This window comes from Vanacampus margaritifer, chromosome 5 (assembly GCF_051991255.1).
Source record: "Vanacampus margaritifer isolate UIUO_Vmar chromosome 5, RoL_Vmar_1.0, whole genome shotgun sequence".
NCBI classification, from domain to species: Eukaryota; Metazoa; Chordata; class Actinopteri; order Syngnathiformes; family Syngnathidae; genus Vanacampus; species Vanacampus margaritifer.
In genome coordinates this window covers 22,887,478-22,912,814 of record NC_135436.1, presented here as the reverse complement: position 1 = coordinate 22,912,814, position 25,337 = coordinate 22,887,478, and the positions used below count along the sequence as shown (strand labels likewise).

At 41.2% G+C, this 25,337-nt stretch overlaps 1 protein-coding gene across 1 annotated transcript in view; it reads right to left on the bottom strand.

Annotated features, from left to right (window-relative positions):
• The window catches only part of sh2b2 (SH2B adaptor protein 2), a 28,826-nt gene extending 5,960 nt beyond the window's left edge, over positions 1 to 22,866 (bottom strand). Inside the window, exons 1-8 of the mRNA XM_077565920.1 lie at positions 22,639 to 22,866; positions 11,690 to 12,662; positions 7,388 to 7,489; positions 6,216 to 6,307; positions 5,816 to 5,919; positions 5,553 to 5,714; positions 3,838 to 4,049; positions 2,492 to 2,666 (exon numbers count right to left, since the gene is read on the bottom strand). Of these exons, the coding sequence (XP_077422046.1) occupies positions 2,492 to 2,666; positions 3,838 to 4,049; positions 5,553 to 5,714; positions 5,816 to 5,919; positions 6,216 to 6,307; positions 7,388 to 7,489; positions 11,690 to 12,631 (1,789 nt within the window). The 5' untranslated portion in view covers positions 12,632 to 12,662; positions 22,639 to 22,866. The remainder of the gene's footprint in view (positions 1 to 2,491; positions 2,667 to 3,837; positions 4,050 to 5,552; positions 5,715 to 5,815; positions 5,920 to 6,215; positions 6,308 to 7,387; positions 7,490 to 11,689; positions 12,663 to 22,638) is intronic.
• Between the last annotated feature and the right edge of the window lie 2,471 nt (positions 22,867 to 25,337).

Genomic DNA, 25,337 nt, shown 5'->3' with positions numbered 1-25,337 from the left:
ATCTTTCTCTCTCTATATATATATATGTTTAAAAAAGAAAAAGAAAAGATTATTAAAAATTAGGGGCATCGGGTGATCACAATTTGTAATCGTAATTAACCGCATGACTTCCCTAATTAACTCACGATTAATCCCAAATTTTATCTGTTCTACATGTACAAAAAAAATTTTTTTTCTAGGTTTTCATACTCTTAACAAAAATGAACTAATAGAAATTGTTAAAATTAATTTTTGACGTCTATAGCTGTCAATGGGAGTGAATGAACGTTAATGTATTAATAAACAGCTTGTTACATTCATGTTTTGCCGATAGAAGTTGCCTTTAACCAGTCAGAGGACTGGAAAAAATGCTGATGTTATCGAGAGTACATACTGACAAGCATCCACGCTGTAAAAAAATCGGGGGTAATATTCACTTGAAACAACCTATTAAAGTTTTTTTCACTCCGAAATTCAAAGTAAATTTTACAAGGAGAGTTTTGAGTGCATTTGACTAGTTTATTAAAAAGAAAAAAAAAGCTCATGACCGTCCAAAATGAGACCAAAACCGCTCTTGGAGGTACGAGGATTGCACCTGACTCCAGCAATATACTAACATACAGAAGCAGTGGCTGTCACCCAAGCTGAAGGTCATGAGTTTGTTCCTCAATGCTTACATAGCTTCTTTAAAAAAAAAATTTTTTTTATAAAATGTACTCAAACTCTGCTTGTAAAAGTTACTTAGAATTTCTGAGTGAAAAAACGTTCCTATTTTTTTTTCAAGTAAATATTACTCTTTTTTTTTTTTTTTCAGTGCAAGAGAAACACCACAAAAGGAAGAGCTTAGACGGTTGGGAATAAATTAACACAAATTCATGGAACAAATAATAGAATTTTAAATGTCGAAGTATCAACCCCTGATATCAATTACTTGAATTAATCCCCCCCCCCGTATTGGCGGCAGGGCTCGGCCCCCATCCCATGCGAATAGCGGGGGTTTACTGTGTCTCAGAGCTACAAGGCTGCTCTTTCACAGGCATCATGTAAACACTGGCAGTGTGGGCCTTCTTTTATTATCCTTTCTCAGTGACTCCAGCAACACGGGTGCCAAAGACACGCCTGACCAGTGTATCAATAACGCCTTTTACACCAGAATCAAACCCTGGCTCTATGCACAACACAGAAGGCCCCTTTATGACCGCTAAAGCAGGGCTGGGACGGCGAGTCTGGGCCAGCATGCAAAGCTGCTGCGGTATAATCGCCCCCTCACTCTGCTCGACAGGAGGGTATTCATGGTATGCCAGTGTGGAGGGTCCATGCGGTGCGGGTTCACTGAGTTGCAGCTCGGTTTGCTCCTTGAAGGAGGATAAGTGCAGCCATGCAAGATTACACGAGGTTACTCGATTCACCGCATTCCTCATCGTCAGTTGATTCATCAATTAGCAAGTGCGCCTTCGCTAACGGAAGTACTTAACTTAATTCACTGCCATTGATGGCTATAGACGTCAAAAATTCATTTGAACTATTTCTGTTAGTTTAATTTTTTTTCCCCACTTTAAACAAGAGTATGAAAACCTAGAAAAAAGTTTTTATTGTACATTTAGAACAGATATAACATTTGTGATTAATCGTGAGTTAATTATTGAAGTCATGTGATTAATTACAATTAAAAATTTTAATCGCCTGACGACCTAATTTATAATAATCTTTTATTTAATTTTTTTTAAATAATCCTTTTTCAAAAAAATATTTTTTAATAATCTTTCCTTTTATTTTTTAAAATAATCTTTTTTCAAAAAAAGAAAAGTTAGGCTGTCAGGCGACTTGCATGACTTCAATAGTTAACTCATGATTAATCACAAATTTTATATCTGGTCTAAATATACAATATCTTTTTTCATACTCTTGTTAACAAAAGTGGGAAATAAAATTAAACTAATAGAAATAGTTCAAATGAATTTTTGACGTCTATAGCCGTCAATGGCAGTGAATGAGTTAATTATAATAAAAAAATAATAATCGCCTGATGCCCCTAATAAAAAATAAACAAAAAGATTATTAAATATTAGGGGCGTCAGATGATTACATTTGTTAATTGTAATTAATCGATTTATCACAAATTTTACGTCTGTTCTAAATGTACAATAAAAAAAATTCTAGGTTTTCATATTCTTGTTAACAAAAGTGGAAAAAATGTGAAACTAATAGAAATAGTTCAAATGAATTTTTGACGTCTATAGGCGTCAATGGCAGTGAATGAATCAATGCCAAAACCCGGGAACCAGCAGCGGGAACGAGCAGTTAATCGATTACTAATATTTTAAAATAAGTTTATAATAATTGTACTCGTGAAAATTGTCTTCAGAAGGCAATCAATTCACCACTAATCATTTACCGCAAACCGCTGGAAAAATTACAAGTCCACATAAATACACTACAATCACAGCTAAATAAAAGCCTAGCATAGCGTTAGCATGCTAACGTAGTATTACAATTTGACATTGGCGCGCACCTGCGTTGGCGCTCCTCTGCACTTGAACGTAGGAGCGTAGCGTGATGTCCGCCGAGCCCCCGGACTCCAGCGGGATGGGGTGCGCGTGGAAGTGTCTCAGCATGTCCGACACCGTGTGGAACCACAAATGGTGGACGTGGCACTGCCCGTTGTCGTTGACCGACAAACGCAGATGCTGCGGCGAGAGAAAAAGAAAACACAAAGATGGCAGGGGCGCGGCTCGGTTCAGTGAACATTTGAAGCTGATGGGGCGAGACGGAGGTCAGAGGTGGGCGGAAGCCAGCGACACAGAGGGCGAGCTGGCGGCTTCCTCAACACGGATGGCTTACAGGATGCAGGAAATGTGTTACATAACGTGACAAGACGCAAATGACACTCAATGGGAATGTGAGCCACACTTTCATTTTTGCTTTTGTCTGAGTTGAAAACAAAAGCAAAAATACTTTCTTTTTCCCCACAGATACAAAAACTGCATATATGCTCTCTAAAAAACACACTGTCAGGTTGATGGATCAGCAAAGGTGTTCACTAACACATAAACAGATTTGAGTTGAGTTTATAAAAAATGGGAGCAAAAACAAAAATGTTGCATTTATGTATTTTTTAATATCAAATGTGTCTGTGGGACAAAATGAGGCTGCATTAGGGGGTTGGAACGAGGCAAGCGGCTTCTATTTACAGAAGCAATGTCCAGAAGGTGGAAAAAAGAAAGCACCCACACACAAAAAAAAAGCATTTTCACTTGTGGGGGCAGCACTTCATACGCCGGTTGTTTTATGGCCTTAAAACTGCTGGGTCAAAAATTAAACTCATTGGGTCAATTTGACCCAACTTGGTGGGTTGTTTGGGTCAATTTGACCCAATCAGCAGGTCAGTTTGAATGTTTGACCCAGCAGTTTTAAGGCCATATAACAACCGTCGTATGAAGTGCTGCCCCCACAAGTGAAAATGCTTTCTTTTTTCCACACTCTGGACATCGCTTCTGTAAATAGAAGCCGCTTGCCTCGTTCCAACCCCCTAGTGCAGCCTCATTTTGTCCCACGGACACATTTGATATGAAAATACATAAATGCAACATTTTTGTTTTTGCTCCCATTTTTTATGAACTAAACTCAAATATTAATCACACATTTGTTTAAATCTGTAATAGTGAGCACCTTTGCTGATCCATCAATTTGACCCAACTTGGTGGGTTGTTTGGGTCAAATTGACCCAAGTTAGCGGGTTGGTCCAATTTTGGTCCAGTTTTAAGAGGGCAGTGAATCACAAATATCAAAACTAAAATAAAAAAATTGGTTTTCATTAACAAAATAAAATGAAAACAAGAGCGATTGAAATGTCCTCACCTTGGCTTTGCCCTGGAAGTTGAAGGTGAGGACGTACTCGCCGGGCCGCGTCTCACTTTGGCGGATCACAAACAGCCCGTGGCTCCTGGCCCCGCCCGCCAGCACCAGCTGAGCCGCACGGACGCGCGACAGCGTGCCGTGGAACCACGGGTAACCGGCGAGGCTGGCGTCGCCCTCAGAGTCCTTCGAGCCGTCGCCGCCACCTGAGCACCCTACAACGTGATTTTTATTTTATTTTATTTTTTTCATGCTCCTGCTTTGAGATTGACTTTATGGACAGAAGAACATTCTAGAAATTCTGTGAATCACTTTTTTTTTTTTCATTTTCAGTTGGGAATAAATTATTATTATTATTATTTTAAATATACTTTTGCACTATTTGTATGGACGCTCTGCTGCCATACCCCCCAACTTAGACACTATATACTTTATCTTCATTTTTAATAACTTGAGATATTACAACTATTTGTCACCAAAGTTGAAAGTAGGTCATTAAAAATGTTAACACACATATGGGTTTACAATTACTGTATAATGCACTTCTCACCTAACATAATTGTCCATGTTATAAAATGGCTGATAGATCCTGCTCGTTGTCTGCACTAGGGATGGAGCTAATTAATGAATGAATTTCATTTAGTCAACTAATTGACAAGTCAACTTAAGTACTTCCCATCGATGTTTTGAAAGTCGACTGAAGACTTTCGTTGCTTTTGTTGCTGTCACCAAAACTATTCACACATGCACTATAGTAAAATCATAATAGCACTACTTGTCTTATTTAAAATGTAAATTTTATGTACAATTGACATAATCATTGTTATTTATGTAAATTTGTTGTCCATAATTGATTATTCATGCACAAATGTTAAAACAGTTCTAAATATACTTTATGTTTGATGATTTTACATAAATTGCAAGATTTTACTCAAGTAAATATCTGTTACAGGCTTTGTAGAAAAAAATAGAAGCAGAAGTAGAAAATGCAATTTATTGGCATTAACTCATTCACTGCCATTGACGGCTATAGACGTCAAAAATTCATTTTAACTATTAGTTTAGCATTTTTTCCCACTTTTGTTAACTAGTATATGAAAACCTAGAATTTGTATTGTACATTTAGAACAGATATAACATTTGTGATTAATCGTGAGTTAACTTGTGAAGTCATGCAATTAATTACAATTAAAATTTTAATGGCCTGCCGCTCCTAATTTTTAATCAACTTTTCTTCTTTTTTTTTTAAAAAATCGTGTCAGGTGATTAAAATGTTTTAAAAAATTGTAACCGCCTAATGCCCCTAATTTTTAATAATTTTTTCTTTTCTTTTTTAAATCGCGTCAGGCAATTATTTTTAAACTTATTTTTATTAATTGCTTGATTTCAATAGTTAACTCACGATTAATCACAAATGTTATATCTGTTGTAAATGTACAATATTTTTTTTCCTAGGTTTTCATACTCTTGTTAACAAAAGTGGAGAATTTTTTTTTTTAACTAATAGAAATAGTTAAAATTTTTGACGTCTATACCCGTCAATGGCAGTTAATGAGTTAATTGTGTGATTAATTAGTGAAAACATTTTAAACGCCTGATAGCACTATTTTCAAAATAACCAGCCTAATTTTCTTTCAGAATTTTCCATCACCACTTGAAAATGTATATAGTGAATGATCCACAGAATAGTGAAGAAGAAGAAGAAGTGTAGTTATTGCCTGCTGCAGGATTGGAACCCTGGGCCTCTGGGGACTGTAGGAAGCGCTCTAAAGGCATGTGGGATGGATGCTGGGTGAAGGGGGGTTCCCTGCAACGCACTGCGGGGGCGCTGTAATGCTCTGCCGCTGCTGCACATAATCTCTCCGGAGCTCGGTACACACCTAAAAAAGTCCGTTTCCATCCGTTAGGAGACATTCGCACGTACGTGCAGATGTGAACGTGCCGCCGCCGCCGCCGCCGCCGCCGCCGCCGCGTGGCTCACCCTCAGAGAGCAGCTCGCAGCTGCAGGAGGCCACCATGGAGCAGTCTTTGGATGAGGTCTGACCGTGAGGACACGACGCCAGCTCGATATCGTCACCGCTGTCCCTGCACACCAGCACACCGGGGTGACCACCACAGTATGTAAACAAACAGCGGCGTGTCCAAACACACGTCCCACAAAATAAAGTCACTGTTGACGTCCAGACCAACAAGGAGGAATGTCAGTCATTGCTGTGCGTGCGTGTGTGAGTTTGTCCATGTTTGTGCAAAGGAAGCCTGTCAAAACCTCCGCTAATTGGATGATTAATGGCTGTGTGTGTTTTCGGCCCTCCTTCTACGTCCCACCGCCTCCGTTTGCTCGCTTTCTTCCCTCCGCAGCAAATATTTATGTGATGGTTTACCCGGGGTCTATGCAGTCCTGGATGTCAGCGACCCAGGAGTTTTTCTGCAGCGAGTCGATGGTTTCCAGGATATATTCGCCCCCGTTCTCCACCTACGGAATTGCCACATTCAGAAATACATTCTAATGATAACCAATGTGCTCCCAAAAACGTATAAAAACATTCTATTTTAAATATTGCCATGGTCCCAAAAACATATTTATAAGTTGTTGTTTTTTTTTATGCTAGAGCACATAAAAGGCTTTGATGCAGCTTCTTACCTAAAGAGGTTGCATAAAGCAATGGTAGTTATTACAAAAATTGGCCAGCAAGTGGCAGCAGAGTATAAGAGATCAACCAGGGCCATGTTGCAAAAAGGCTCTTTTCCCCACAGTTTTAAACAAATTTGTAAATAATGATGAAACTTAGCTATATTCTAATGCTAATTGCTGCAAAACAGAAACAGATAAAAAAAAAAAGTTACTCTAATCTTTCTTTTGGTAGGTTCCATGTTTTTATAGCAATAGAACACAATATTCTGTGGGCCCTGCAGAATCAGTCAAAATCCAGTAAAACAGCCGGGAGCGAAGGGGGTTGCTTCAGTGAAAATGGCTGGGAGTGAATGAGTTAATTAAATCTAAGTTTGATGTTTGTATATTTGGCCACACTATATCACGCTTTGCAGATTTTGTTTTTAGTATCTTTCGGCTTGCCAAAAATATTGACCATGTAAGCAAAATGTTTCCACATCTCACTCCGTGTCCCTTTTTCTTGTGGCCATTTAGTTCCATCTCAAAACAAAACCAATCAGCTGAGAATTACATGATCGACCCAGATTTCTGATTATGTGATCGGATCAGGACAACTCGAGTGAAGAATGACCTTCACCAGCAATGAGAAGGCATCTTGTGTGTTAGAATAAACTCAAACACAGTCGCACAAGAGCATTCACTGCGCATTTATGAGGAAATGCTATAAAAAAAACACACCAAGTGAAAAGCAGTTTTGGACATGGCACAAAAAAAAACACACACTAATCATCTAATCTATCTATAAAATCTATATCTGTTTGAAAATGGTGTTTGAATTTTTAGGAATAAAGGTTTCACTTTTCAACATTCAGCCTAATTAATTTTGCTTGTGCATTTTTTTTCGGGCACAACAAGTAGTGGTGCCGCCTGCTCGGTTCTCACCTTCAAGACAAAAGTATTGTCTTTGTCAGGCATCTCCAGGGGCATGGTGGTCCTCACCTCCACAATGGCCGTCAAAGGGATGCTCACCTTCGCTTTTGAAGACTGAACACATACAAGAGGAAATGATGTTAAGTGATGAGGTGAGATGGGGAGGAGCATGTATGGGGGGGGGGGGGGGGGGGGCACTGGCCAGCAATATACCGTTTTTGTTATAGTCTTATTATCTATTTTTTAAATAAGGGATGCTTTTCAGACGAGTCTCCAGTGCTTACATATTCCAGTTATAATAGTTTCTGTGCTGCAATAAAAAGCTTCCTAATTAGCAGTTTTTATTTTGTCTCAGCGTACTAGTACCCAAAAAAGACCACTGTTCATGCAATTACCAAGGGTCCGAGGTTAAAATAACTCTTTTACAGTAAAACACCATACTTAGCGTTAAAATAGGTATTCAAACATAACCATTAGACAACCTGTGTCTGGTTGCATGGCGAGCAACTTGCAGGTCTCAAAATGGTTCCTCATCCATGATAATTAAGGGCTCAAATGAGTCATGCAGCATAGAGCCACAAGCCCCGCCCCCATGTCTGAGAAGCACTCAAACGCAGCATGGAGAGGGCCAATTTTTCACGCCATCGGCGGGCGTTAACAGACACAAAACAGGAAGTTTACAGCATGTGATCAAAGCAAAGAGCCTGGCCCGCATTTGCCCTCTGCCAAGGATAATCTCAACACACCCAAAGGGTGTGTTTCTAAGTGTGTGTGTGTGTGAGGAGACTGATGGTCTGGTTGAGGCTTATCCGCTGATCTGTCTGGAGTAACAGCGTTCTCATCTTGATCCTGGACGCCGTCCACACCCACAATTCTTGTCTGAGGATCACATGTCAAGACAACACTTCTCCCATGACTCGCTTCCGGTAAGCCTGCTTCGGGCAGAGCTGGCGAACACCCCTTCCGATGCACCCACCATGTCTGGACATGTGGCGCCTCAAAGACATTTACAATAATACTTTTTTTTATAATGTAAAGTACATTTTTTCACTTTGAGGTAACAGATAGGAACCTAAAATGCACTGAATAATCTAACAAATTTGTAAAGCTTAGTTTATCTATCCATCTCGCTAGCTCTATTTAGCTATATTTACTGTTTTTACTGTTGTTCCTGTCTGTCTGTCTGTCTGTCTATCCATCTATCCATGCATCCATCCATCCATGTATCTATCTATCTATCTATCTATCTATCTATCTATCAATCAATCTATCGAGCTAGCTAGTGAGCTAGCGAACTAGCTAGCATCACATGGATACTGTATCTGCATATTTATCCAGATTCTTCCCATTTGAAATGGATATGTTTGTGGCTCTTGGTTGTTTTACTGTCAAAAATGACTGCTCTCTATTTTATAAAGAATTACGGTATGCCAGGTGTTTGTAATCATTTCTGTCAGTAGATGTGCCCTTGTGGAGTCAGGTTATCTGATGAGATCCTTTTTCATGACAATTCCTTGTAATGATCACCAAATTTTGACCTCATGTTCCACCTAACATTGACGACATATGCTCGTTTTTTTTTCACAATTTGCCTTGTCATGTGTCTGGGATACTTTCTTTCAAGCGTTGTTGCTCAAGTGAGTGAATTCCCTCGAAGCGTTTGTTAAAATATGAGCCCTGGAATCTTCCTAAAATGGCCGCTTCAAACTTCCTGTTTACAGAAAATAACCAAATCAACTTCAGTGGAGATCCAGATTAAACATTTTGCACACAGTCACAATTTTTTTGTAAGTTATTTTCAGAAGAATGTATGAATCCTCATGATAGAGTCCGCAGGAGGCGGGTATTTACCGGTGGGGTGTAATTTGGCATGTGGACTAAATTGGGATTAGGTCTGCACTCTCCAGTGCACTGAAATAGAACATAGCATGGCACTATTTTCACACCTACATACCAGTTTCATGCGGAATGGTATTGGAGTGGAACATTAAAATTATACAAATGAGGTCCTTGGTTTACAACGGCACTTTGCATATGATGTTTTGAGGTAACTAACGGCACTTGAATGAAACTGCATTAGGATAGGTTACATGAGACGATGGCAATTTCTGTTCAGACTATGACGCCTACCGTGGGAACGGAACACCATCATAAAGTCGAAAAGGTAGTTGTAAAGGTCTTGGACCACCGCAAGCTTTGTTGTTGTTGGATTTTTACAAAATTGACAGATGGTCAAATAGTCGTCAATGAACCGAGCATGCATGTTTATGGAATGTAGAAGAAAAGAAAAGTAACACATACAAGCTGAGGGACGAAAAAATGAAGACAAGGAAAAAAACTATTTCTATACCACTTATCCTGTTCAGGTTTGCGTAGAGCTGGAATCTGAGTTCAGCAAGAAGCCAGAACAAAGAGAGAGACTACAATTCACACTTTCATTCACGCCGTCAGTGAATGGGAGTTGAACCCACGCTGACTGCAGCCGAGCTAACAAAACGCAACATTATGAGCCTTGAATGGCATTGTTGTTATTCATTGTCACGACATCATCGCTAATATGCGCTAGCTCTAACTTCATAACAATAAATCTAACTTTTGCACAGTAGACAATACAGCATGTGAAGTGGCTTCATTTCCGCATCAATCCAATCCATTTTGTATCGCACTTGACCTCATTATTTTCCCCTGATGGGATAGCGGAGGGCGTGTGGTCAGAGGGCCTCTGCTGTGTCATCATGCAGCAGCCAGGAAGGAGACTGCGCTGGTCACTTTAATCATCCGACACCGCTGAGTGTGCACTCCGATGATGTGGACAAGACAGAAGCGATAGAGCTTCTGCTCCTCTGTGGAAGTGCTTCTTTGACATGTTGACGTTAATAGAATACAGCATGTGAGAGTGCTGAGGAACAACGATTGCATGTTCCCTCTGCGAGGTGACTCATACCACTATTTTGGTTCTTCCTCCTTTTGTCACCGCGTGCCCAAGATGAGGAAGCGATCCATTTAGATTTTCTGCAACAGCAGTTGGAAATTTTGAAATGTGCTAAACAGAGCGACAGCTTCACTTTCCACCAACAGTGCATCCAAATGGGCTCCTGATTCCCACGACCCTTTTCCAACCACCTGTGCCACCTTCACCCCATGTTCCCAGCCGGGGAGGATTTACACACATTCAGCTGCACCGCCACGCGGTCTTTTTAAGGTCACGGGCAACGATGTGGAAATCCCGCATGGACAAATGTGAAGAGCAATTCTTCAGTGCTAATCTTATAAACAGAAAAAACAAGGCGTCCAATTACCTTTTCTATTCTTTCCTCACCCTGTTGGGATAACTATAATACTGTATGTTTATTATAAGAGCATATGCGAAATGAAACATTGGCTAAACCTAAAAAAAAATGAGGTACCGGTAACCCGTCATACATCATATTTTGGCTTTGTCTCCTATAAATAATTCATTAGTGCAACCTGAAATTTTTAGGTGTTTATAGTACTTATAATTAACTACCCATATGTATATAATAATATTGTTAATAATATACAGTATATTCATATTTATACCCATTTCGCTGGATTGTTTTGATGGATTATCAAGTCAGGCCCCCACACGGATTTTCTTTACTGGTGACTTTGAAGCTAGACTGGGCTAATATCCACTACCACTTTCAAACAACAGCCAGACTACACTGCGTGAAAGACTATTATACAAAAGCACCCACATCACCTTTGAGTGTGACACCAAGATAGATAGATAGATAGATAGATAGATAGATAGATAGATAGATAGATAGATAGATAGATAGATAGATAGATAGATAGATAGATAGATAGATAGATAGATAGATAGATAGATAGATAGATAGATAGATAGATAGATAGATAGATAGATAGATAGATAGATAGATAGACTTTTTTTCTTCTACAAGGGCATTAACTGTTTCAGTAATCTCCAAAAGAGCTAGCTAGTGAGCAAGCAAGCTAGTGAGCAAGCAAGCTAGTGAGCAAGCTAGCTAGCTAGCTAGCTAGCTAGATAGATAGATAGATAGATAGATAGATAGATAGATAGATAGATAGATAGATAGATAGATAGATAGATAGATAGATAGATAGACACACTTTTTTCTTCTACAAGGGGCATTAACTGTTTCAGTAATCTCCAAAAGAGCTAGCTAGTGAGCAAGCTAGTGAGCAAGCTAGAGAGATAGATAGATAGATAGATAGATAGATAGATAGATAGATAGATAGATAGATAGATAGATAGATAGATAGATAGACAAGCAGGCAGACAGACAGACAGACAGACAGACATTGCACCTTGGGCGGGACGAAGAACTCCAGCAGGAATCTCTCAGCCCCTTCGTCCCTCTTGCTCTTCCGTAAAAGCAGGCGGCACTTCTGCCATTGGGCGGCGCCCATGCAGTTGGTATCATCCGCCACCATGTACCTGAGCGCCCCTTCCCTCTGGATCTCCAGCATCTCGGCCTTGTGGCCCTGGCAGCCTCTTGGCAATCGCAGTTTTTGAGACCACTTCTCTCCCCCCGCTGCTGTTGTCATCTCACCTCCAGCAGCTCCCCCACCACCTCCTCCTCCAGTCCCGTTCGACTTCCTGGCAGCGGCGGGACCGTCTGGCTCTGGAGAAGCGCGGCGATGCCACATCTCCTTGACCCCGTCCACCACGCACAGGCTCATGTTCCTCAGCGAGAAACCTTTCTTGAAGCGAGCTTTGGGGTGGCTCACCGACACGTCCTCGGAACTGCGGGACTGACCCAAGGCGGACACCTTGTGGGCGGGTTGAGGTCCGCGAGTGCTGGCCGTGGCGCTGCCTCCTCCGCCTTCTATCCCGCCCCCACCGCTGTCCATGCTGTCCAGGGATTCGCTGGAAGCCCCGGCGTCCTTGCGTCTCTGGTACAGCTCGTGGCTGTAGGACAAGGGGCAGCCCTGGATCCCCAAGAAAGGAACGATGCTGTACTTTGGCGCGACGTTGAAGCCGTCCTCCCCCGGCGAAGACGCCTGATTCTCCCGGGCCTGGCTCAGAGCCGCTGAAAAACACTCCAGGAAGTGTTGGGCAAAGTGTTGAGAGAAGCTGGCGTCTGCGCCCGGCGAGTCGTAGCACGGGTTCTCTGACAGGAAGCGCTGGAACTTGTCGGCGAAGTCGGCGGCGGAGGCTCGGGCGTGGAGTTCGCAAAACTCTCGCCAGTCAGGAAGCGGGCATGAGGAGGAGAGCTCCGGGCTACCGGGCACCGCCGCTCCGTTCATCACTGGGCCATGCCAACCCACTGAGGAGAGGCTGGAGGGGAGAAGAGAACAATAGCGTGAGGTTCTACTCTGAAGAGGAGCTTGCGTGCGAAGGTCACATTGTAATGACTTGTGCTTTTGAGACATTTTCTAATTACCTCCACCAAGGCCAAACAATCCTTATTTGGATGAGCTTCAGATTTCCTTACACCTTACAGTAGATACTTAACTCGTTTGTTCCCAAAAACGTATAAAACATTTCTATTTTAAATATTGTCATGGTCCCAAAAACGTATTAATATGTTTTTATTTATTTTTTATTTTTTTTAAATGCTAGAGCATACCGAAGGCTTTGATGCACTGAAGAGAACTCTTGAAGCAATGGTAGTTATTTTTAAAAAAAGCCAGCAGGTGGCAGCAGAGCAAAAGAGATGAACCAGGGCCATGTTGCAAAAAAAGCTCTTTCCCCCATGTTTTAAACAGATTTGTGAATAATGATGAAACTTAGCTATATTCTAATGCTAATTGCTGCAAAACGGAAGCACATAGAAAATTTTCCTGATGAAAGAAGAGAGTCCAATTGGAAGGTTCCATGTTTTTATAGCAATAGAACACAATATTCTGTGGGCCTTGCAAAATAAAAATAAAAATCCAGTAAGACATCAGGGATCAAAGCGGGTTGCTTCAGTGAAAATGGCTGGGAGTGAATGAGTTATAGCGGAAGTCAACCCCAAAAAGAAATAAATTCTTGACAAAATTTTTTTTTACAGCCTCACTAATGTAAATGCGGTATTCTGGTTAATATTGCGTTTGTGGAATACAAGTTAAGCAGTTTTTATCAATATCAGAAGGCGGCCATTTTGTCACTTGCTGTCGAGTGAAAATAACATCACAGTTGCTCAGGTCTCAGGTAACAACCAATCACAGCTCAGCTTCAGAAAACAGGTGAGCTGTGATTGGTTATTGACTGTGCCCTGAGCAACTGTGATGTCATCTTCAGTCGACAGCAAGTGGCAAAACGGCCGCCTTCTGATACTGATAAAAATTGCTTAACTCAGAATGTCATTTTTAGACTAGAGGTCACATATATTATTTTCAAGAAATGTTTAAGGTTGACTTCCCCTCTAAATCAAGTGTAGCACCTTGTTTGGTTTTTGTTTTTATAGTCAATCTCACACTGTCCTGAATTATCAACAAATGTCCAATTTCATACTGGATCCAACAACAAAAGCAGTGCTCCTTTGAATCGTCGTTGCATATCATCCCATCCTCCCTTCATTTCCTGTTATTGTTCTGCTATTGCCGTTTAATAAGATGAAACAGGGGGGGTTGGACACGAGGAAACGGCGTGATCAAAAGGGAAATCTCCGGCGCCTGGCGCGGCCGTGATCTTGCCCAGCTCGACTTTTCGTGACAGGCGATCGGATTATGCCGATGGTCTGTTTGTGGGGTTCTTTCCGAGCACTTTGAAGGACTCTCGGTAGCCCATCCGTCTCACTCACTGTTGTTTGGCTAACTAATGAGTGTGTTTGCAAAGCCTCGCCATTACACTCGTCCCTGCATTCCGGGTCTGTGTGTAGCGCTCATTGCATTACCGGTTTCAAGGAAGTCGTCAAGTCGCCGTTGAAGATGAGCCGGTCACTGAGGCGGTCTGGGTTCAACCTGATCACAAACTTTTTCCCTATTTTTGCTCCCGAGTTTGAATGGCGGACTGTATTCAACTCCACAGATGGCTTTGAAAGCAGCCGTGCTATGATAAGGACACATCTGCAGAGAAGCACTGCGCTGTAACACACATGTTGATCCCATTATTTATTTCTGTGAAGCATGAACTTAAAAGGATGTCAAGACGGAAGTGGGCAGGCCCGGCGACACACGCACACACAAAGAGATGGCGAACATTCCACACGTGGTCGAAGGCTTTTGGTACGACATACGACACGCACGTGCGGACATGGCTGGAATTTCCTGGGAAAGCAGCTTGATTGTTAATCCGTCTTTTTTTGTCAACAATTAGTGTGAACTCGCCTCCACTGGAATTAAGGATAAAAGCAAAATGAATCATCTAAAATGGTGAAATTTACATACAACTAGGATGACATAATGAAAACTAGTTGTAGTGATTTAAGTGTTAAGAATTTTCTGGAATTAATTGTTCAAAGACACGATAGTGCCTTACTATGGGATGTAATGATATCTTAATGTCAAAATATGATAATAATCACAATGTGAGGAGGTTGGCGATATATATAGAAAAAAATAATTGTATGTTATCAAGGACCTCACCTAAGAATAATGTACTTTTTAATGACAAAAATATACTACCAATGCTATATATAGCCTCAACAAACATATCTTCAACATAACATAATAATTCCATTAGAGATAGATCGATATGCTTTTTTCAGGGCAGACCGATATACATTTGCAGAAAAAAAAAAGTTGGTGTCAACATTTTTAATAATAAAATAATAATAAAAACTCCAGCACTTGACTGCTTAAAGGCCTTCAAGGACATGTTTATTAAACAGCTTTTGTGATTTGCAACATGTTAAAGGTTTTTTTGTTTGCCACCAGCTTTTGCACCAACTATAATTTGGCATCCGCACACTAACTTGCCCCTAATTTGCGGGCTAACTGTTAACTCATGGGCTAACCATTCACCCACAGGCTAATCCCGGGATAACTCCCAAATAGCCGCTATTAGGTTAGCCCGCACGCTAACCTAATAGCCGTTAATTTGCGAGCTAGTCGGTTAGCTCGCGGGCTAATAGCCGCTAATTCGCGACCATTCACCCGCACGATAACACCCAAATAGCTGCTAATTTTGTGGCCGAAGGTTAGCCCGCGAGGCTAACCTTCACCCACACGCTAACCCCGGGATATCTCTCAAATAGCCGCTAAAAAACAGCTATTAGGTTAGTCCGCAATCTAACCTAATAGCCTTAGCTTGTGGAGCTAATACCCGCTATTTGCTGCTTATTGGCTGTTCGCACTGCACGAGCAGCCAATCAGATTGTGCTGTGGGCGGGCCAATGCAAAGAGTCAACAGCCGCTGACTGAGCATTCAGAGGAGGAAAGCGAGCGTCGGAGCAAAAGTTTCTTAAGTTTCATTTTAGATTTAGACAGAGACATAGAATTGGTTAAAATTTTGAATTTGTATTCCATAATTTGTAATCCAAATGATTCCATAATTTTGCATGTCTTGATGAAAGACATGCAAAACGGGACGCACTACTTGGTTGCAACCAGGAGAGGCGCTGTCAAGTCAGTCTCAACATATTGTGCCACGAAGAATATAATGTGTGTACTTGTTTAAACAGACACAGTTGTTGGCAAACCGCCATCTAAACAAAACACTACGGAACAACATAAACACCTGCCTGGCTCAGGAGACATTGACGATCTTGGCAACCTTTCTTATCCGTTTGATTGTGAATTCATTTAGCCATTAGTTACATATCAGGCTTTACATGAAAGTGGCGATAAACAAATCAATCCACTATCTACATCCGCGAACCCATCACATCGTCTCCATCCGTTCGGTGGGTGCGCGTGCAAGTCAATAGCTATTCAGCTATTTAAAAACCTGCACCGGGCCAACTTTCCACTCCTTCAGCAAAACAACAACAACACTCGACACACACGGATGAGGATGTGGCCCTGTACTGACTGTGTAGCACACACACACTCACACACACTCACGGAGTCAGCATGAAACTCAAGCCGTGGGACAGGAGGAAGTGGACAGCTCCGTCTCAGCACACTTTGGCCGTACGGTGCGTAATGATTGACAGGCGAAGGAATGATGTATGAATGAAAGGAGGAGAAGGAGGGCTGCATGTTTTGGCTGCAGCTGCTAAAACAATCGAGCGTGTGTGTGTGTGCGTGCGTGGAGGCGGGATAAAACGCTTTCAACCTCAGGGCCACTGGAGCCTTTCCTCCTTCCGCTATCTCCTCCCTATCTGTTGTTAAGATCTACCACTACTGTGCCTCCTCCGCCTCCCCCTCCTCGCCTCCCCCGGGGGTGAGGAGGGCCTGATATCTCCGTCAGATGCTTGGGAATACTGCATGGAATAGTAAACTGAGCAGGGAGGAGAGGAAAGGAAAGTGCAGGCTGGAAAATCCTCTTCTTCTTCTCGGTGGATCTGAGGCAGGCCTCCAGGAGTGACGTGCTTCATGAACGCCGCGGCGTTTGACAAAAATCGGAATTCTTCAGCCCAGTGAGCAACTAGAGCGTCTTTTCACTTTAGGGTCCTCACTCAGTCAAATGGTTTTCCACTTCTAAATAGAAGTAGGGATGAACAATTAATCAATTAAACCATAACTTCTTCTATTGCAGGTGTATTTAGCTATTTTGCGAGTTTTCTTGCTATTATATGTCGGAAAAAAACACACTTTTTTTTGGACTGGTCAGACCAGTCTAAAAAAGATTTTTGATTTTTTTTTGACTGGTCCGACATATAAATAAGCAATAATTTAGTTGTTTTTTTTTGACAGGTTTTACCAGTCAAAACCATTTTTGGGATTTTTTGTTGTTGACTGGACCGACATATAAATAAACAATCATTTTGATTATTTATTTATTTATTTATTTATTTATTTAGACTGGTCAGACCAGTTAAAAACATTTTTTTGATTTTGTTTGACTGGTCCGATATATAAATAAGCAATATTTTTATTTATATTATTATTATTATTTTATTTTATTTTTTGGACTGTCAGACCAGTCAAAAACATTTTATTTTTTTGGGACTGGTCTGGCATATAAACAAGCAATAATTATTATTAAATATGATTATTATTCCACTCTTTTTTTTGTTTTTACAAAAACCTAAAATTAATTAATCAATAAATTTTTTTAATAATTTTTTTTAAACATTTTTGGGGCGACTTCTCCCTAGAACGGTACCAGTATTGGCCTCTCTTTCCGGGCTAATGGCTAAGTTGACATCAATAATAATAAAAAAATATATCAAATAAAATCAGCTGCAACAATGAGCGACCCGCAGCAGTTCACCTTTATGTTAGCATACTCATTCTTTAAAAAAATTAATCTATTTTCCCCTTAAAAAAAAAAGAGTAATTCATTTATTTATTTTTTAATTCCCGCAACAACAAAACAAAACAAAAAAACAATGCTAGCCACAACTAAAGCCAAGTTACTCAACACGCAGACAGGCTGTAGCCAATTAAGAGTCAGCCAACTCTACACTCTCATTCGTTGACACCCACGTCACTCACCAGGCCAGGCTTTTTAAACCACTCGCACTTAAAAATCACAGATACTACAGCAGAACCAGCACTGAGTGAACATTAGAGGGCGACCCAAAGTGGCAAAAAAAAACAAAAAAAAACTGAACCTCACATGCATGTTATTGTGTTTAATAATGCAACAACGATTACTCGATGGGAAAATTTGTGGAATGCTCGATTCTAAAAATATATGAAAGATTCAGCTCTAAAAAGAAAAACTTAAACAGATTGGTTTATTAAATATTTTCACAAACATTTTTGTAAAGTTTCACATGTTTTTTTTTACTCAAACACTCACATGCGCGCACACACATCCAAGCTGCTTCACGCCAGCAGCACGCCCGCAGTGATCGGCTAATGAGCATGATTGGTCATGTCGTGCGCTCACCCCAGGGGGTTTGGGGCCGGCCATGTTTTCTAAGATTAGCCTTCGCCGCGCATACGCTCACAAACTCGCAGCACACACAGTAAAGTACACGGAGGCACGCACCCTCACTGTGAATTCATTAAAGACGTTTTCTTATATAAGATGTAAATAAGGCTGCGCGGTGAGGACGTTTGAGGACCAAAACAGCTGCCTCGCTCCCAACGGTCACACACGATGATCAATTGATTGTAACATGACGAGCCGTATTGATTCGATTAGTACGGATTGTTGTAATATGCAAGCACGCGGCTTTGACACTGCCTGGAGACAAAAAAACGACGACTGATGAGAATGTCGAAGCGGCAGGACGAGAAACAGAAGTTCGGGGTCATCGGCGATAGCCCACCCTGCCCCACCTTCCTTCCGGTGACCTTTGAACTGACCGCTGATAACCTCCCCACAGTGCTACTGGTTAACAAGTTTTGGCCTCAACGGGCCACACGGGAGCAGAAGGGAGGAGAAAGTCTGACACAGCCTTGATCCAGACTAACACGCGTTATCCATTTGTGCCGCAGATTTCAGATTTTTGGCAAGGAAAAATATGACATTTGCACAAACTGTGAATGGAAAAGTGGGTGTAGATAATGTGCATCACTACACTAGATAGTAGATAATCCCTACATATTAAGTTATTCTATAAATAAATGATAGTATTGCTTTTCTCATGGCCGTTAAAGCCTTAATGCCTTCTTCAGGGTCGTTGTTAGAGGCCCTAACACGGAATGGAGGTACAAATTTCAACCCAAAATATTCCGCCTTCACAACACAAGTAACACCGAGTACCTTTTATCTTGCCTCGAAAATATGTACTTTTTATGCCTTTTCCATGTCATTGTGCTATCTAAAAAGCTCCGACATGGAGTGGGTGGTACAAAGCTGACGCGGCAATTTTTCACCTTGGCAAAAAGAGGTATCATGCCTCTTTTAAAAGGACCTAAAATGCTGTATTTTTCCACTTCAATGTTCTCTATAGACGGTAATAACAAGGAATAGGAGGCTAAGTTGACCTGGCAAGTTTCCGCCATCAGAGGTAGTAACAAGCCACTTTTACACTTTTACATTTTCTGCTTATTTTCCCTTGTCCTGTTCTGTTTAACTACCACTTACACAGAATAGGGGTACGAAGTCAATCTGGCAATTTTTATTTTTCTGCTTTTTTCGTTTGTTGCTGTTGTGTATGTATAGCTCTGACACGAAATGGGGACACAAAGTTGACCGGGCAATTTTCCGACTCCAGCGGTAGTATTCATTCCCTTTAGGCTGGCTTTAAAAAGACAGTATTGTTTCCTCTTTGTTGAACGTTATTAACTCATTTGCTACCAAAAAAAATTATAAATACGTTCTATTTTAAATGCCACCATGCTCCCAAAGACATATTTATACGTTTTTATGTTTTTTTTATGCTAGAGCATAAAGAAGGCTTTGATGCAGCCTCTGACCTGAATAAAATGGTTGAAGCAATGGTAGTTATTACAAAAACGGCCAGGAGGTGGCAGCAGAGTATAAGAGCTCAACCAGGGCCATGTTGCAAAAAGCTCTTTTCCTTATTGTTTCCAACAGGTTTGTGAATAATGATGAAACTTAGCTATATTCTAATGCTAATTGCTACAAAACGGAAACAGAAATATACTTATTTTTTTCTGATGAAAGAAGAGACTAATCTTTCTTTTGGTAGGTTCCATGTTTTTTATAGCGATAGAACACAATATTCTGTGGGCCATGCAAAATCAGCCAAAGTCCAGTAATACAGGAGAGAAGGGGGTTGCTTCAGTAAAAATGGCTGGCGGCGAATGAGTTAACAGCACATAAATTGAATGGTGAAAAAAGTCAACCCTGCAGTTTTCCACCTAGAAAGGTAGTATCAAGCCTCTTTTAGAGTGTCCGCAAAAGCCATATTTTTTCTGCCTTTTTTAAAGGTCACAGTTCTGTATCAAAAAAGAATGGTTGCCCTGAATTTTCTGCATTCATATACTAAAATCAACACAGCAATTTCCCAGCATCAGATGTAGTACAGTCAGTTATATGTTGCTTGTCAAATGTGTACGTTTCCAACCTTCTTACGATGTCATTCTTCTATTTAATGGCGCTGAAACCAAATGGTACAAAGTTGACCTGGCAATTATAAGCCGTCATAGGTAACACTTTTATACTACTTGGAAAACTTTGCACTTTTGCACTTTTGTCCTTATTTTTTTTTTTTTATGTATACGCAGCATGAAATGGTCGAAATAAATTAAAACAGCAATTTTCCGCTTTCAGAGGTAGCGTCAAGTTTCCCCACTTTTTCCCCCATATCATTGTTTTTGCATAAAAGGCCCTGACAGAAACGGGAGGGCAAAGTCGACCTGCCGATATACATAGCATCAAGCCACTTTCATACTACCTATAAAAAGTGTTTTGTTTTTTTTCCTTATTAACGCCACTGTTCTTCATAAACGTCAGTGACGCGTAACGGTGCTACAAACCCAGCAAATCTCAGCGGGTGAAAACGCAAGTGAAAACGCACGCACTTCCCCAATGCTGCTGACGCCTGAGCGCACAGATCCGAGACCAGCCCGTTCTCCATCGCCGGACGCTGTCGAGACGAGCGCGAACAAGCCGAGGCGTCCATATGGCGGCCAGCGATACAAGGATGGAGAACAGAACGTGTGGGAGACGCACATTCCAACGCTGACTTCCATTTCCTGTCACTCACCCACCAGGTCTAACTAATTTCGCAGATGAGCGCAGGCCTCCAAGTACAGTACGAGCGTGACACCTCAACTCCACTAGTCATTTGGCGGAACAGAGTTAGGCAGGTGGAACCTTATACACTGACTGAACGTGACATTAGGTACGCACTGGCACAGCCATGCATTAAAATTGTTCAGTCTTGATTGGCGCTATCAATTTAACATCATGTTTATTATTGCTGTCTACTTATCTACAGTGTGACGATGCTAAATTAATGAAAAACTATCTTTTATGTTGTTTATTTGTGCTACTTGAATCAAAAAGGGAGAAATGCAAGCACAAGAGTTGGAAAAGGAGCTGTTTTAGTTGACCTGTGGGGCAATTTTGCAGGAGCCCTCCAAACTCTGCCTAGCAACAAGCAGCCAGAACAAGAATTAGCTTGACAGATACATTTTTTTTATTTCAGTCACATAGTGAATCACTATATTTTGGGGTAGTTCATGTCTATCACCTGAAAGAAAAAAATAATCCAGAAGCAAAATGGCTGAAACTGGAGCCGTTTTAGTTGACCGATGGGCGATCCTGCTTGAGCTCTATGAATTCTGCCTAGCAACAAGTGGCCAGACAACATTCAGTGCTATAAAAGGTAAGATTGTTTTTCAGTTTTATAACAAGTCGCTATGGCTTATGCTATTTATTTTGTGGCATTTGAATGAAAAAAAGAAAAAAAAACGCAAGCCTGACCTGTGGGGCAGTTCTACTTGAGCCCTATGAACTCTGCCTAGCAACAAGTGGCCAGAACAAGATTCAGCAACAATATAACAGATAAGATTTGAAAACGAATCGCTATGGCCTGTGTCATTTATTTTGTTGCACTTGAATGAAAAAAAGAGAAAATTAAAGCCCGTTGGAACTGGAGCCATTTTAGTTGACCTGTGGGGCAATTTTGCAGGAGCCCTCCAAACTCTGCCTAGCAACAAGCAGCCAGAACAAGAATTAGCTTGACAGATAAAATTATATTTCAGTTTTACAATTAATAACATTGATTTATACAGTTTATTTGTGTCACTTGAATAAAAATGAGAAAAGGTATTACACTTTCACGAGTATTTGGCCTGCCTAAATGTTTTTTTCCTCATTGATTGGTATTGGGCTTGCTCTAAACACACTGTGGTGTGGCCTATTAAAAGACACCCGATAGAAAGTCAATAGCAAGCCGGAGGCAGCAGCAGCAGAGGCCTGACTGGTGCAGGCCTTCTCCGGTGCCAACAGTGGACTTCATGAATGGAGGCTGCTGCAGCGGCTTGAATGGCTCACACATGCAAGCGGCAGATGAATGGCAGTCTTGAAACACCATGCAAGAAGAAGCCCACCCGGCTGGAGACCACCAGTACAAGCCAGGGAGCAGATTTTGAGCCCCTCTTTAAATGCTGATAAACGGATTGTTAGAAGAGCCACACACCCCCTCACTCCCTCGGCGCCTGTTTTACCCCCACTGCCCCCCTTGTGGTTCATCTTCAGCCCTAAAAGTGAATGAGACGCCTCAGTACGTCCAAGATGTTCAAATCAAAACAAACCACTTTCCTCCTCCTCAATATGGAAGCCTTTTTCTGCCGCACATCACACATGACACCATGAAAGAAGGATGCTGACACATTTAAGCGGGGCTCACCTCAGTGCGGGACTGGTGTCATGACGACGACAGATGGCGGACACAATGCGGCTTCGAGAGCTCCTCCTCGGGCTTGAACGTCGCCTCCACACTTGTTGGCACGACGTTCTTCCACTCCGACCGGATACGCTTTTGTCACGGCCCCGCTAGCTCGTCCTCCATCCCCGCGATCGTCTCACTGTGAGGCAGCCCGACTGTGAGTGGCTGATCCTGAATGTCGGTGCCAGGTTGACAAGTTAGCGGGTGGAAGATGACAAAGCATTTCCGGTTTGGCTCTGCCAATTTAAAACTATCATCACGTTCACCTCGCTTACGTCAAACGGGTTTGTGTCACTGTAAGATAGGAGAAAAGTCAGAAAGTCAAATTAAGAAGTGTATTAAAACATTTTACCGGCTTACCAAGGTTCACGTGTTTGACCAAAATTAACTGAGTGTCGATGTGTTTTTATTTTGAAGGTACGATAATTTTCAGTGTTTTAGCTAACTTATCAGAAATTTATTTCACCAGCAAGTGTGTATGTGTTCATTTAACAACCAATGAGTGCCCTAAAGAGGGGCCACGCCCTTCCAATGTGTTCCTGTGATAAGATACATAAAGTATCTATCTAAGATCCAAGCTGTGCTTTAAAGTAAAAAAAAAATCTGCTAAATTTAACACAGTCATTTTCAGCAATTATCTTTGAGAAGTGTATAATGTACAGTATTTAGAAATACATCTCTGTATTCACTTAACAGGATGTTGAAAGAAAAGTGTTTATATGTCATGTGCGTGAGACGGCCCTCATACCTTGTTGATGTTTACTCGGAGCTTCCAGCATACGCGCGTCTTTATCGCTAATCCCCTCTGAGAGGATTGACTGCAGGCCTTTCATGGCGGGGGGCCCAGGGCCACACCACAATGGCCCGGTCTAGCAGAAGACAGGTGGTGCTGATGGTGAACCAGCTAGTGACTAATCCCAGCCTTTCTTCTGGCTTCACACCTGCTTGGGACCACGCAAAGATTCTGTTTGTGTCAGCTAGTCGCGAGGAGCCACATTTGGGGGCTCTTGGCAAAGTCACATCGTCAAACCTTCATGCCATCCTGCCTTCAAATTTGTGGGATGACGTCATCGGATCAAGCAGAGATGAAAATGAGCTTCCTTTCAAATATGGGAAGGAAAACGTTTGAAACATTCAAATTCGGCTCCTCTTTTCCTAGCTGACGTCATCACGTGACGGCAATTGATAACATAACTAGCTTGCGGACTTTACCTGCAAATTTTTGCTTCTTAATAAAATGAAAAAAGTATGTTTTAAAAATAATGTAATACTACTACTACATACTCCATAAACACAAATGTTGATATACTTATCCGAAATTCCCCTTCTGCATTTTTGAAAATTAAGTCGAACAATATTTTAGGAACATTAGCCACTTCACAAATGTGAAAGGCATTAAAACCTTGGATTTATGTGCTCTTTATGTTTTGTTGTTGTTGTAAAGCAATACTTTGTCTTTTTGCCACTGATTGTATGCCACCCCTAGCAATTGTGTATTTTTGGAATAAATAATAGGAAAAAAAGTATTTCGCTTTATTTGCTTTTTTGGTACTTTCGCCCCCTCGCCTATTAACAATGAAAGAGGCAAATTTCAGTGTTCACGTTGCTATTGTTCTCCAATGCTAAATTCTTGACACGTTTGTTTACATAGGCTGTTGTGTGATACTTTTCAAGTTAAATAAAAGTCGTTCATCTTTGTACACAATATTTTCAAAGCCGAGCATGTAACTCTCAAGCGTCTTTCTGTAAATGCCGTCGGTAAGACGTCCGCTACTTCGACTCTCTCCGACTATGAACATCTCTACCAGCCAATCAGCATCCAAATACTGCATAATGTACACAAAAGAGATGTTAAGAGTGAGGTGGAAAACGCCGCTTAATGAAAAACACAAAGAGATAAGTGGGCAGGGCAGGGGGGACTTACTGTGTGTGCCTCTCTCTCTTGAGACCCTCGCCTCTTATTGATCCATGCGCACTTCCTGACCGAGAGGATGAATCGACGCAAAGTCAACCTCGAGCTCAGAGATTCTCCAAGTGCGGCGCGCGTACTACTAGAGGTAAACGGAAGAATCACGGGTTAATAATAATAATATTTTATATGTAGAGCACTTTACATCTGAAATTAAACCTCAAAGTGCTACAAAGTTGAAATGCCATTCTGAAGAGGAAAGTTTCAAGTCCTTTCTTAAAAAAAAAAAATCCACTGTCTGAGGTAAGTACAGTTCAGTTGTACAGTATTTAACTTTTAAGTTCAAAACATTAACCATATGATATTTGAGGTTCGCTTTTAAATGTTTATGTAGGTACATTTTTTATTTAACTTTTGTGTGCAATCAATAATATGACACTTCCCTTTGGATAGTCCAATGAAATGGTCGCTTTAGAGTGCATCGTTGTTGGCCGCGAGTGTGCGCAAGTCACACAGGACGATGGTAGGGAAAGAAGAGGGTGATTTTCTTTTTGTCTTTCATTCTTTTTTTTTTTAAGTGTGTAGAAATGGGCTACAAGCTGGTGTGGCTACATTAGAGTGCCTCATTGTCCCGACGTAGAGAAATATTAATATATATATTCAAGCCAAAAGTATTACAATTAGGCTACTGCTTGAGCTCATCTCCAAACAATAAACATCAGTATCTCCCACCAGACACTTCATTAGGTAC